We start from the raw sequence: 14546 nt of genomic DNA on the forward strand, positions 1-14546 counted from the left end.
ATCCTTCCTATTTCCCCCTACCCTAGAATGAAGGGAGAGAAGGGTGGGAGGGAAGGGAAGGGATCAAGGGAGTATAAAAAGGAATGGATTAGATATATAAAAATATATTTTGGAGGAATGATAAAAATATGTATGTTTTGTACCAATGATGATTATTAAGTGATGTATTTATTGTTAATTTGTTTGAACATATGCCACACTTATTGTAAGTTTGAAAATTAATAAATAATTTAAAAAAAATATATGTATAGAAATATTATTATTGTGAATTTAATTATAATGAATATCTTTTTGTATCTTATTACTGTATATTTATTTGATTTTTTCAATAAAATGTTATAAACTAAAACAAAAATACCCTTGGATATATGCAGCATATGAGTATTTTATTTTAATTTTAGGTTGTTATTTTAGAATAGACATAGTCCTTATTAAGTTGTAATAATGTGTGTATAATAATTATTGTTATTAAGAAAATAGGAGATAATAATAAAATAAACACCCCAGTCGGTGGGGTTAAGACCGTTTCAAGAGGTGACGGGCGCGTCTCGCTTGCTTGTTAACGCGGTGGCACGGGCTGCGCCCTCCCGGGCCTCCTACCTCCGGGTACGAGCACTGCTCCGCGTCGCTGCCGCCTAGCACCGCGCAGGCCTCGTTCTCCAGCTCCTCGTGCTCCTCCAGCACGTCCACCAGGGACAGCACCGGCTCCTCGGCGCCCTCCTCCTCGGGCTGCAGCCTGCGCTTTGGGCCGCCCTCGCTGGCTGCCATGGCGCGCGCGCGCTCTCTCTCTCCCACGCTGGGGGAGGGGAGGGGAGGGGGGGGACCGCCGGGCCGAATGGCGGGAAAAAAAAAACACACAGGCGCCGCCCCGCCCTCCCCCTGAAGCCGGGGAAGGTTCCACCGCGGCCCTCCGAGGCTCAGGGTGAGCTCGCGCTGCTGCCCCGCCCCGTTCCTGTTTACCAGCGGCACGTGCTTGCGCGCGCGAGGCGGAGCGTCTCGCGGCGGCGCACTTGGAGGCCTGATGTTAGTGCGGCGGGAGATTAACCCTGTATTGTGTGTGTTTTGCAGCTTTAATGACGCCGACGTAAGATGGAGGAGGGGGGGTTACGCGGAGAGAGGTCGTGTGAGGCCTGTGCGGGTTAATAAACGCCAAGTTGAGCCCATGGCGGGAATGACCTCGCTTTTCCGTTTAAAGGTGGAATAAAGAAAGAGCTACCAAAGGAACAGCGGCGTCGAGCGGAAGCCAAGTAATTCCGGGGCGCGGGGCGAAAGGGCACCGGAAGTGACGGCGGCGGGAGGCCTATGGAGCTGGAAGCCGAGCTCACGGGCCGGGACGGAGGGCGCAGGAGTTTTCGGCCTCGGCGCGGTAGCTGCAGCCTCCGGGATCTAGTGGCTGGGCTGGCTCGGCTGAAAGAAGAGGTTTCCGTGGCTCTGAGTGAACTAGTGGCGCAGGAGAAAAACGCAGACGTTTCGGGCGCTGGGGACCAGGAGTCTGCAGGTGAGAGGTGCTGGTTTGGGGGGGGGGGGGACGACGACGACAACAACAAAGTAAAAGAAACAGGAACCCCACCTGAAATCCAACCAAGAAAGAACACGTCAACCTTGGCACAAACACGCTTTTATTTTTATGATATAAATAAAATTATATTTATATCATAAAATAATCTAAACAAATACAGAAGCATATGAATAAAAACACAGGTATACAAGTGCTATGGACATGATGTCCTTATATTGAAAGGATCTAGCCAACGACCTGACACGGTTCATGTTTCGGCCCCCAGGTGGAGGCCTGCCTTAAGGGTGTGTCTATTGGTCCACTAGGTGTCATCCAAAGACCAAAATCAACAGGGACTTTGGATTTTCTACAATTTTTTTAAGTTTGGGTTTTTTATTTATTAATTTTTTTTTCAATACATGAAACATTATGTATTAAGAAAAGAGCTTGGCCAACAAATTACTTCACAAAAAAAAACAGAAAACAAAACGGGAAGGTCCCAGAAAAATTAATATTGCTCAAAACTCTTATAATAGCCCACATATGGGAAGGAGACAATTCACATCCTAGAAAGAATTACAAAATAAGAAACTAATGACAATCGAATAGTAGCGTTACTTCCTCAAAATTATAAATGAACCTTTCTATCTACTGATGTCCTTATATTGAAAGGAGCCAGCCAACGACCAGACATGGTTCGTGTTTCGGCCCCCAGGTGGAGGCATGCCTCAGGGGTGTATGTATTGGTCCACTAGGTGTCATCCAAAGACCGAAATCAACAGGGACTTTGGATTTTCTACAATTTTTTAAAGCTTGTATTCCCAGCACTGGAGTGACACCTAGTGGACCAATAGGCACACCCCTGAGGCAGGCCTTCACCTGGGGTTCGAAACATGAACCGTGTCTGGTCGTTGGCTGGATCCTTTCAATATAAGGACATCATATCCATAGGACTTGTATACGTGTGTTTTTATTCAAGTGCTTCTGTATTTATTTTGAATTTATAAAAATAAGAGACTGACCCAAGGTTGATGTGTTACATCCTACTCCCCACTCATTCTTCCTTTAGGGGATAAGGGAGAACAGCAGGGGCCCCGGTTCTTAATGGCTGTGGATGAGGATGCTGGTAGGGGTACCTGTACCAATCCTTCCCTCTGGAGAATATCTGGATTTCTGTGTAGGAGAGGGGAGAGGAGTGTGACTGTTTTCTGTAAATCCTTGCTGGATTTTGTTCTTCAGGAGTCATGTAACTCTTGCCATCTTACCCGTTTAACCTTTATGCCGAAAGCCATCTTCAGAAAAGCAAATTTGGAAGAAGAGGGAGTTGGTTTCAAAGTTGGTGGCCAAAATATAAACAACCTGCGCTATGTGGATGATGCAACGTTCATCACCAGCAGCAAAGACGACATGCTGTATCTACTGAGAAAACTCAAAAGTCATAACATGGGATTAGAACTGAACATAAACAAGGTGAAGATCATCAACACAGAAGATGATGATGATTTTGAGCTTGAATGTAGGTGACTGAAATCCTTTACAACTTCTATCTCCTGGGTTCTTTTATAAACAAAGAAGCAACTAGCAGGGAAGAAATACTCCACAGAATAGCACTTAGTCACTCTTCAATGAAGGCTCTTGACAAAGTATTTAGAGGCAAGGAAATAACACTCGAAATGAAGATCAGACTTGTTCACACACTCATTTTCGCAGTGATCAATTATGGATGCAAAAGCTGGACACTACAGAAACAAGATGGCAAGAAAATTGACTTATTTGAGCTTTGGTGTTGGAGAAGGATTTTATGTGTGCCGTGGACTACCAGAAGAACTAATAAATTGATTCTGGAAGAGATCAAACCTGCTGTGTCACTGGAAGCCCAAATGATGAAGTTGCAACTGTCTTATTTCGGTCATACTTTCAGGAGAGACATGTTTGGAGAAGGACATCATGTTTTGGAAGATCGAGGGAACCAAGTGAAGATGGTGACCTGCAATCAGATGGCTGGACACATTGAAAACAACCATGGGGATGTTACTGGACTAGCACAAAACCAATTTCTTTTTAGATCTATAATTCATCAAATCACTAGGACTCGAACATGAGTCGATGGCACCTAACTATAACTTGATTTCTATAATTATTTATACTTATGTTACTGAAATTGTATGTTGTGGAGTGTTAAGCAAACTTGGATAAAATAGTCGTGAGATCATCTCTTACTGGTGATTTCATGTAGCTAAATGGAGCACAGGATTTGAGTATAAACTACTTCACTTTTTTATTATTTATTTAATTTTGGCTTTTCAGGCTAGTAGGAGAGCTGTGCTTGGTGCATTCACATATAGATTACTCATCATCTTATTCCCCAAATTCATAATTTCCATCTTTCTAATGGAGAGGCATATTAACCCTTGGCTATATACAGTAGCAATAGGAAGATATCTTTTGTGTGGTCTTTTATATAGTTCTGAACAACTAAATTTTTTTTTTTGTATGACTAGTATGTTTGTAAAAATGTTAATTATTTCCTGCATTAATGACTTATGGTTTTTTTTTCTTGGTAACTGCCACGTTATATAAATATTTTTAGTTAATAAGTTCAAGTTTATTATTACTTTACTAGTCTTATAGCCCGTTACATTAACAGGTGCTAGAATATATTTCTTTCTCTCTCTCCTTCTGTATTTCTGTCTTTCTTTCTGTCTTTATTTTTCCTCGGCTGTCCACCCATTCTCCCTTCCTTTTACCTTCCCTGTGTCCACCACCATCCCTTCACTGCTCCCCTTATCCAGCAGCAGCCCTTCTCCCTTTTTTATCTCCCCCCCCTGTCCAGCAGCACCTCTTTCCTGTCCCCCTATCCAGCAGTAGGCCTCCCTTCCTTTTTCTTCCCCCCATCTTTTTCCCTGTCCATCAGCACCTCTTTCCTGTCCCCCTGTCCAGCAGTAGGCCTCCCTTTTCCAGGCCTCCCTTCCTTTCCCTCCCCCCCCCCGGTCTGTTCCCCTGTCCAGCAGCACCCCTTACCTCGCGCCTGGCCTCCGCCGACAGTCGCGGCGGCCTGCAGCTGCCAAGAGCCACCGCGGCCACCTGGCCTCCGCTGACAGCCTCCGCCTAAGCGCGCATACGCACTCCTACCTGCAGAGCCCTACAGTGCACGGAAAACAGAACACGCAGGTGGGAGTGCGCATGCACGCTTAGGCTTTTATTATATTAGATATACCGCACTTTGCAGAACATCAGTGCAGTTTACATATATGGCTAACAGACATGGAGAAGTTAGAAAGAGAAGATTGTAGCTAAGTCGTGGGAATAGTTTAAAATAGGAATATAGAATCTTTGTAATGGGGCATATGATTCTATACAGTATAACAGACACTGAGTAGTAATGATGACCTGCTTTCTCTAACTATTCCATATTGCTTTGTAAAAGATGAAGAAGAGGAGGATGAGGATGAAGAGGAAGAAGAAAACACTACCAGTAAAGCACGTGCAAATGGTCCTCTTGCAAAACGAACAAAATTTCACCAGCCTGGACTTTGATCTAGTATCCAGAATGCCTTTTGAAAGGGTGTTTAAAGTTCAAGATTTCTGAATGGTATTTCCAAAGACTGAACAAGATCATGAGCTATGATTGTACATTTAGTAACAAAAATCCAAGATTATCTTTTAAAACTGATCTTTGATTACTTTTTTTTTAGTGCAACAATTTTATTGATGACTATATAAAATAGCGTAATAATAAACTATTATTGAGTGAGACAATTTACAACTGTTATCACCTGCGTTTTGGAAATATTCCCCCAATCCTCTTTCCCCAACGTCCAATAATAGCAGTGACTCAATAAGTGATATAATTTATCCCCTCCTCTCTCCCCTCTAGTTGTCAACTATCCTTATCCCTCCCCCCAAATCTGGCATGTGCCATACAAGGTGTTGTGTAAATAGACCAAAAAAATGTTCTCTTTGGCTTCCGCGGCTGGCATCATGATTGGATGTTTTCTATGTTTATTAAAACTTGATGCAAACGCTTATAACAAAATTTTGAAGCGAATTACAAGTAAAATAAAGGCAGGGTAACAACAAAAAATGTAGTCATATCTACATTGATAAATTTATAGATAGATTTAAAGATGTGAGGAAAGTGGGTGGAACTACAAAAATTTTGAGAGAAAGCAACAATGAAGGATCACAGGTTTCTGGGTCTCCGTCTATGTAGAAAGAACCGACATTTCAGTGAGACCCGGAAACCTGCTACATACAATTCAGACAAAAAAAAATCTTTGTAACTCATTGCATAACTATGCCCTCTCAGAGTAAGCTGGCAGTGTAATGCCTCTATATTTTCAGGAATTGATGACCGTTGACTAGATGTTTTTGAATCTCTTGCCTCCCAAGCTGATTGCACCAACGCCAATAATCGGCATTCTCCAGATGAGCACAGTAATGCACTCAGTGAAAGCCTGTCTGTTTTCTATGCTCCACAAGCACTTCTGCTCCAATTGTTCCTAACTAATTGTTTTCCTTTTTGGGTATGCCTATCTACATTGTGTGTCTTGTTCAAGGGCGGTTGGGTGTGGGTGTTATGTATGTGTGAGATCTATGGATGGGTGATGTTTGATTGGGACTGTATGTACGGTTGGGGGTTTTGATACATAGATAAAAAGGTGATGAATGTTATTGTAATGCTTTGCAAACTGTCAATATTATATCATTTTAGTACTATGTCATACTGCGTCCTTGTATATTTTTCTTTACCACCCTTAATAAACACGATTCAAGAAAAAAAAAAAATATCCAGTGCTGCCGGACTTGTCCAATATTGAAGTATACATTTACATGCCACTAAAGAGAACTTCTGGCATAGCAACCACTGAGACATGCTCCTGGAGTAGAGAATAAATGCTATAAGGTGCATGCTGCCTCCATCCCAGTGGGCGTATAGTGCTGCCCTTCTAAAATCCAGTCACCCACGTGGTGGAGAAGACATGCATAATTATACAATTGAATATTTGGTAGCACGATGCCCTCCCCCCCCCCCCCCCCCGGTCATTTTCTTTTTCTTTTTTTTAAATAATTTGAATTTTTATTAATTTTAACATTTTACAATTTCAAACAGAGAAAAATACAATGTAATCACCCATAAGCAATAGGATCAAAATATAGGAATTTAAACAAGATATTACAAACTATAGTTAGTCCACAATTTAAATAAAGGCGGAGCTGGTGATAAGATGAAATTAAAAATAAATAGGAAAATAAGAATGTGGTCTGATTTCTCTTAAACTATTCTTTCTTTCTTTTTGAGTTCCAAGAGCCTGCCTTACTCATGGTTAATCAAGAATTGCTCTTAGAAGATTTAAATTTAGATAACTGCTGTGGGTCAGAGAAGACATACCTGTTCTCCTTATAAACCAAAACACATTTACAAGGGAATCGTAGAACAAAAGTTGCCCCCATCTGAATGACCTGTGGTCTCAAAATAAGAAATTGTTTTCGTCTTTTCTGGGTATAACGAGATACATCTGGAAACATTCTGATAGTGTTAGTCAAAAATGGAACATCTTTATATTTAAAAAACAACTTTAACATCCATTCTCTATCAGATTCAATAGCAAACTGTACCAACAGTGTTGCAGAAGCCTGAACCTCAGTCTCCGACTTCTCAAGGAAATTAGTTAAGTCCAGACTATCAGCAGATTAATTCTGCTGGTTTGGACTTTGAGACTTAACTCTCTTTGAAAGGTAATATATCTTAGAGAGAGGTGGATAAGAGGTTTTTGGCACCTTCAAAATCTCATTCATGTATTTTTTAAACATAACTAAAGCAGTTCTTGGATAAACTTTGGGAAAATTAATGATTCGCAGATTACATCTCCTGATGGAATTTTCCAACATTTCTTGTTTGAAATGTAGACTCGCACTGTCTTTAACCCAAGTTAAAGCTTGCGCTTCCAAAGATTTCATCTGGACTTCCAAATCATCAGTCTTATTTTCCAAAGTAGTCACTTTATTCTTAAGTTCTAAATTCTCTGAAAGTACTTTAGTACACTGTGTAGAAAGTTGCTGTATTTGGTTCCCCAGAAAGACTTGCAAGTTAGTAATAGCATTCCAAATTGATTACCTCAGGTCTCGGTAGGGGCAAAAACTCAGTTCTAGTAACCCCTGTAGCCATCAAAGGACCTGTATCCAAAGTTACTACCGTAGGAACTTCTTGAGCCGACTGTGCTCCCCCCATCGAGTGATGCGATGACGAAACAGACAGCTTCTCCTGCCTCAAACCAGAGCTGGTACTTCTGCTCTGCACAACCGGCAGGAAAACGTCCCGGGTCAACACCTCTTCCGCTGCCTCGGGACGGGTCTGTGGAATGCGCTCATCCGGGGACAGAGTGGCGCTCTCGAAGGAGAACTGTGCTTCAGCCTGCACTCGTTCTCCAGCCAAGGAAGTCCCTGGCTGTGGTGTTCTCGAGCCTCACTCGACGAAGACGTCCATCGGGCCGGTCTGTACTGAAAATTCATCCGGGAACACCTGGAGCTTCATTTTTCTTTTAACCATCAGGTAAGGAATAAAAAAACTAGTAGATCCTCCACAATGGCATCAAACCGCCATCTTGGTCAAGCGCCGCCTCTTTTTTTGTGTGTATTAACTAGTGAAAATTTCAGGCATCTACTTTTAAGCCCCCCCCCCCCCCCTTTTTAAAAAAAAAAAAAAAATAAAGAGTTGTATGGATTATTCTAGCATGACTAATTTCTTCCTTTGGGACAGAAATGTATGTACTATGTCTAACCATAGCAGGACTTTAGTATTTGGCATTCTAGCATGTTCTGAACTGCCCTTATTCCCTATAGCAAAGCTCAACTGATCCGAGGTACCAAGTCACTGTGGTGTCTAGGAATTGGAGCCTGATGCCCAGGATTATATGTATTCCAGAATAATTGTTTTAAGAGCCCTGGCCATCTCTACTGCAGAAATGTTATTTGTAGCATGCTACTAGTTTGAGCTATGCAATGCAGAAATAGCTTTTGTGATCTTGCTGTCTAGGCAGGTCCTTCTGCCATTATGTAACTCAAAAGTCATTGGATGTCATGCTGCAGTTAGTTGGAAAGCCTTTCTGCAACATGAGAGTACAAATCCTATTATCATTGATAAACAAAGTTAATAGGACGGGTACTTAGCTATGGTCTGAGAGGTACTTAGCTATGGTCTGAGAGGTACATTAACTGGCTTCCACTAGTTCCACTGGGGAGCATGAGAGAGAGGTGGATACAGGCCACAGTGATAGCTTTACCTAAGACATATGCATCTTGGTTTCACTGATTGGGGCAGGGGTCCTCGGTGAGGTGGTTATTGGTTTCTGCTAGTGCTGTACAGTGCTGTACTAAACTTTATCCTACATAGAAAATAGGAAAACAGCCTTTGTAGATCAAGCCCTGATAATATACAACTGATCTTGGAGGGGATTCCCCATATAACTTTGCTACAAAAAAGGCCTTCTGGTTCCTAAATTTAAAGAAAATTTGTCAAGGCTTGCTCTATGGGAAGTAAGGAATTCTGAGTGACATTGGTGATGGGGTTCAGTGGATAATCTGATTTCTGTGGCAGAAATTTAAATGAAATTTCTTTAACGTCCCTCCAGACCAGCACAGAAGTGGACGGGTTTACCCTCCTCTGCCAGCAGGTGGTGACTGAAACACTACCTTTTGGCTACAGTACAAGTGGGCTGTGTAGCCCCTATTACAATCAGTCTTGATGAATAGCCAAGCAGAAAACAACTAGGCTGAAACATTGACATCCCATTCAGAATTCATCCATCCATCATTTAGAATTCTGGTACAATCCCTCATACTGAGTTAACTTAATTACTGTAATTTCGCCTACTTGGCAATTTCCCAGAAGAATATCTGGCGACTACAACTGGTGCAAAATGCAGCGGTCAAACTGATTTTCGGGTTGAAGAAGTTCGATCATGTAACACCTTCCTACCGACTTCTGCATTGGCTGCCGATGGAGGCACGTGTGAAGTTTAAGTTTGGTTGTTTTTGCTTTAAGGTACTATTCAGTTTAGCCCCTAAATACATAACAGATCTTTTTCTCTTTCTCAGCCAACAGACATAAGAGAAGCTCACACTTGAATTTTGTTTCTCCACCAGTTAGAAGATGTAAATTTAAAAGACATCATCAACATCTTTTCTCACATCTGGCAGCATTATGGGTTAAAGATCTGGAACAATTGCTTACACCTACCACTTATGGAGAATTTAGGAAACGCCTAAAAACATATCTGTTCCTTAAGTATTTAGGCAACTGACCTATACAATCTTATTCCACAATAACTGATCCCTAGAGATGTTAATCACTAGCTTTTAACTTTGTTAATTCCACTCAATTTGTAGCATCTTTTAATCATTGTAAACTGCATAGAACTTCACGGTCCTGCAGTATATAAACTGTTATTATTATTATTAATTCCACACTCGCATGGAGCAAACAAGGAAAAACACTGTTGGATACTGATTAGAACAAGAACTTTTCAGAAATACCCCACAGTTTGCCAGCTGAACCAAATGTTGCTGCCCTTTTAAACTCCCCTAACAACCAACTCCACAGAAAAAAATGTACTCCACAAAAAAAAAACAACGAACAAAATGACAGGGCAGGGTCTGGAGGGACTAAAAGAAAGAAAATTAGCAGGTAAGGACCTAATTTCTCCGTACTCCTCAGAAGTTATGAGGCCAAATAATAACTTTACTAGTGTTTAAGCCCGTTACATTAACGGGTGCTAGAATATATGGCTGTCTGTCTTTATTTATGTCTCTCTCCTGCTCCTGTCTCTTTCTTCCTTTCTTTCTGTCTCTCTCCCTCCTGCAATTTTTTTCTCTCTCTCCCTGGCACCCTTTGTCTGTCTGTCTTTCTTTCTGTCTCTCCCACCCCCCATTCCCTTCTCTCCCCTCTCCCCCACTTTCCTTTGCAGAAGCAGCTGTGATATTTCCCTTCCCCTCCAGATCCCTGTGAAGTAGTAGTAGCAGCATTTTCCCCCACCTACCCCCCATTCCCTTCTCTTCCCCCCCACCACTTTCCTTTGCAGAAGCAGCAGCGGTATTTCCCTTCCCTCCAGGTCCCTCTGAAGCAGTAGCAGTATTTTCTCCCACCCCCCCATTCCCTTATCTCCCCCCCCCCCACTTTCATTTGCAGAAGCAGCAGTGATATTTCCCTTCCCCTCCAGATCCCTGTGAAGTAGTAGTAGCAGCATTTTCCCCCACCTACCCCCCATTCCCTTCTCTTCCCCCCCACCACTTTCCTTTGCAGAAGCAGCAGCGGTATTTCCCTTCCCTCCAGGTCCCTCTGAAGCAGTAGCAGTATTTTCTCCCACCCCCCATTCCCTTATCTCCCCCCCCCCACTTTCATTTGCAGAAGCAGCAGTGATATTTCCCTTCCCCTCCAGATCCCTGTGAAGTAGTAGCAGCATTTCCCCCCCCCACCCCCATTCCCTTCTCTTCCCCCCCCACCACTTTCCTTTGCAGAAGCAGCAGTGATATTTCCCTTCCCCTCCAGGTCCCTGCTGAAGCAATAGAAGCATTTCCCCCCACCCCCCATTCCCTTCTCTTACCGTGAGCTGCCCTGCTCCGTTCGGCCCCTCCCCTTCCCTTCTTGCGTGCTGAAGGTTCTCTGCTGCGGCTGAAGGTTTTTTTTCAGCGGTTCTTCTCACGATCCCCATGGTGGCTGATCCTCCTGTTCAAAGCGGCCTGCTGAGGTTCGCGGCCGGCTGTAACGAACCTCGCAGGCCGCTCTCCAACTCGGTAGCATGTTCCCTCTGACGCGATCGCGTCAGAGGGAACGTGCTACCATGTGGAGAGCGGCCTGCGAGGTTCGTTACAGCCGGCCGCGAACCTCAGCAGGCTGCTTTGAACAGGAGCGGTAGCGGTTGTTGCGGGAAGGGGGGGAGTCGGCGACGTGCAGGCCGCTGTGAACAGGAGCGGCAGCGGCAGCAGGACCATGAGCCCTCCTCCCGCCATCCGCCGCCAGCGCCGCTCCTGTCGCCCGATGCACCTAACTGGCACATACGCCTCAAGCCGCGGCCACGGACGGACACAGCACACATGAGGTCCCCACAGGAGATGAGGCTCCGCTGCTAACAGCCAAGGTAGGTGCTGGGAAGAAGGCTGGGGACTCACGCATGTGCACTCCTCGACCACAGACCTACAGCGCACGGAACACGCAAATAGGAGTGCGCATGCGCGAGTTAGCCTTTTATTATATAGGATTCTTCTATACCACCATAGTCGAGAGACTTCTAGGCGGTTTACATTCGAAGAAGGCTGGACAATCATCGAATTACAGGAGGCAAGAAAGAGGGTTACATAAGGAAATAGAAAGAAGATATTAAATTGCATCGTGAAAGATAGGGAATATATCCTTGAGAGTGGAGAGGCTTCTGTTTAGGAGATGAATTTGTCAAACAGAGCGGTTTTAATTGATTTTCGGAATGCGCCGTAAGTCAGATTGGTTTTATTTATGTAGTTATTCAGCCAGGATTGCTGTCTGCCTGCTTGAAGGTTCTGTCCAAAAAGGATTTGTATTTGCAGCCTGAGATCTTTGGAAAATGGAAAATTCCCAGGTTTTCTGTTATGATATAGTAAAGTATGATACAGTGGATCATTTGAACCAAGTTGTGATTTTGGATGTGGCAGAAGTTTTACCATAAAAAGATGCAAAATAAAAGAAATGAGACTGACAAGCTGCTTTCTATACATATATGGTAGATTTTCCTTTAGAAGTGGGAAAGCTCCTTAAATGGCTACATTATAAATTGATAGAAAATATAGGTTGACCAAGATAGAAAAATGGCATGTTCACATTTATTCCATGGAGGGGCATAATCAAAAGAAACGTCTAAAGATTTGGACATATGGAGCTGGACAACCAAAGTTGGCAGTGGTAAAATGTCCATTCTTGAAAAATATGTTTAATTATCTATCTGGACGTCCAGACCGCCAGCATGTCTATCTTTAAACCACATTTTCAACCAAAAATTCATAGTCCTAAACACCCAGAACAAAAACCATTTGGACGTGGGAGGGGCCAGCATTGTGATGGACTGGCCACCCAGACATGACAACAGAACAGTGGGGCACCTTACAGGGCACTGCTGTAAATTTCCCAAAAAGGGTGCCACTTAAACATCTCACCAGAACTCCTTTATAGGTTATGATGAGCCCCCCCCAAAACCCACTATACCCACCTGACTACAACCCCAATATCCCTTATGGCTGCAGGTCCCACCTATATGGCAGTACAGTAGCGTTTTGGGGGGAGTGCATATTTTCCACTATAAATGTGGTTAGAGTGGTTTACGGACCTGGGTCCTCTTCTCTGTGGTTCACTAGCCCACTCCCAGGCTATTTAAGATATCTGTGTGCAGCTCTACTAGGCTTTCCTATACTAAGTGCTGACTTTTTTATTCTGATGTGTGTGGGGGTCTTTACTTTGTCTCTGCAGTGGTTAACTGGCTACTTTGGATATCTTTTGGGCACTTATACCTGTTTTTACAACGTATAAGTTCAGGAAGTGTATTAAAACCTTCAACGATCCCTGCAGGACGACTAAGTCTAGGTTGGCCCACATCTCATCTCAACCACTCCTCCAAATATGCCCCTTTTAGCTCTGGGTGTACAGCGGCCCTGGATACATCAAAAAATAGGTTTGATTATTGGAACTTGGATTACCTGTGTTTTAGGTCATCCAAGTGCCAACTTGGGTGGATTTTTATACGTGTTTAATTTTTGATTATGAGCCCCGTAGTGTATTTGATGTATGATCACTGAACAGTGGCGTTTCTACTTGCATGGCTTACACAGCTTGGGAGCATGCAACTGTGCACCACCTTAAACATCAGCTGCAAACATCAGCTGCAAACAGCTGTTAACTATATTTGCATATACTGTAGTTACATGTCTTGTGGCATGCCACATGTGTGGAAGGTTGTTATTTTCAAATTTTGAGATAACATTAAAATCAGGTAAAGTTGGATTATTGCAGAGACGGAGAACGTCATCTAGCCCGCCAGTCCAGGCTACTTTTATTAACAGACGGTAACTTCTGCTGGGAATAACAGTACAAAACCTTTGTTTCTGTGTAACTCTGACTGCTGTTGACTTGTTTCCTCAGAATGTATTCTCGCCTTATGCTTCATCTTAAAAAGGAGCGACATACGGTGAGAAGGGAGATCATTCAACCTTTGCTATATTGCATGACCTCATGTATTTTTTTTCTCTAAAGGTCTAGACCAGTGGTCTCAAACTCACACCCTTTGCAGGGCCACATTTTGGATTTGTAGGTACTTGGAGGGCCTCAGAAAAAAAATAGTTAATGTCTTATTAAAGAAATGACAATTTTGCATGAGGTAAAACTCTTTATAGTTTATAAATCTTTCCTTTTAGCTAAGTCTTAATAATAGTATTGTAATTTATAGCTAAAGAGACATATGATCAAGAAACTATTGTATTCTACTTTGGTGATTATGATAAACATACCGAGGGCCTCAAAATAGTATCTGGCGGGCCACGAGTTTGAGACCACTGGTCCAGACCAAATTTAGAGGGTCTCATCACATGGTATGGAAATATACCTGATTTTCATTTCTTGTTTCTCAACCATTGGACCTGAAGTAAATTAAAACAGCAAATTTGTCTAAGCTAGGGGACTCAACTAGCCAGTCTAGTTTTCAATGTACCCACAATAAATATGTTTATGATACATTTGCATATAATGAATGTAGTGCATTTAAATGTAGATTATGCAAAGTCATTGTAGGCACAGTGAAAACCAGATTTGTAATACTGCAGTGAGATGTCTTTCAGATCACTAGATGTGCAATGTTTTCATTTTCTGATCAGGCAAATGCACCAGCAAAATTTCACATTTCACTGATCAAGGATTGTGTTTTTAGAATATGACCTTGCTGTTCAAACTGAACTTGGTGTTAAATCTTCATGAGAAATAGGATTGCCTTGATAGAAAAGAATAGATTAGCACCTTACCTAACAGATAAAAAGT

The 14546-nt window shown here is 42.7% G+C and overlaps 2 protein-coding genes across 2 annotated transcripts in view; one reads left to right on the plus strand and one right to left on the minus strand.

Annotated features, from left to right (window-relative positions):
• The window catches only part of UBR7 (ubiquitin protein ligase E3 component n-recognin 7), a 62512-nt gene extending 61583 nt beyond the window's left edge, over window positions 1-929 (minus strand). Inside the window, exon 1 of the mRNA XM_033951814.1 lies at window positions 601-929. Coding sequence (XP_033807705.1) covers window positions 601-768 — 168 coding nt within the window. The 5' untranslated portion in view covers window positions 769-929. The remainder of the gene's footprint in view (window positions 1-600) is intronic.
• A 238-nt stretch (window positions 930-1167) lies between these two features.
• LOC117363688 (EKC/KEOPS complex subunit GON7-like) lies at window positions 1168-6222 on the plus strand. The gene is made up of 2 exons (XM_033951815.1): window positions 1168-1498; window positions 4926-6222. Exons 1-2 carry the CDS (start codon window positions 1303-1305, stop codon window positions 5033-5035), a joined length of 306 nt encoding a protein of 101 aa, XP_033807706.1. The 5' UTR covers window positions 1168-1302; the 3' UTR covers window positions 5036-6222.
• Window positions 6223-14546: the final 8324 nt, after the last annotated feature.

This window comes from Geotrypetes seraphini, chromosome 7 (genome assembly GCF_902459505.1).
Source record: "Geotrypetes seraphini chromosome 7, aGeoSer1.1, whole genome shotgun sequence".
Taxonomy (NCBI): domain Eukaryota; kingdom Metazoa; phylum Chordata; class Amphibia; order Gymnophiona; family Dermophiidae; genus Geotrypetes; species Geotrypetes seraphini.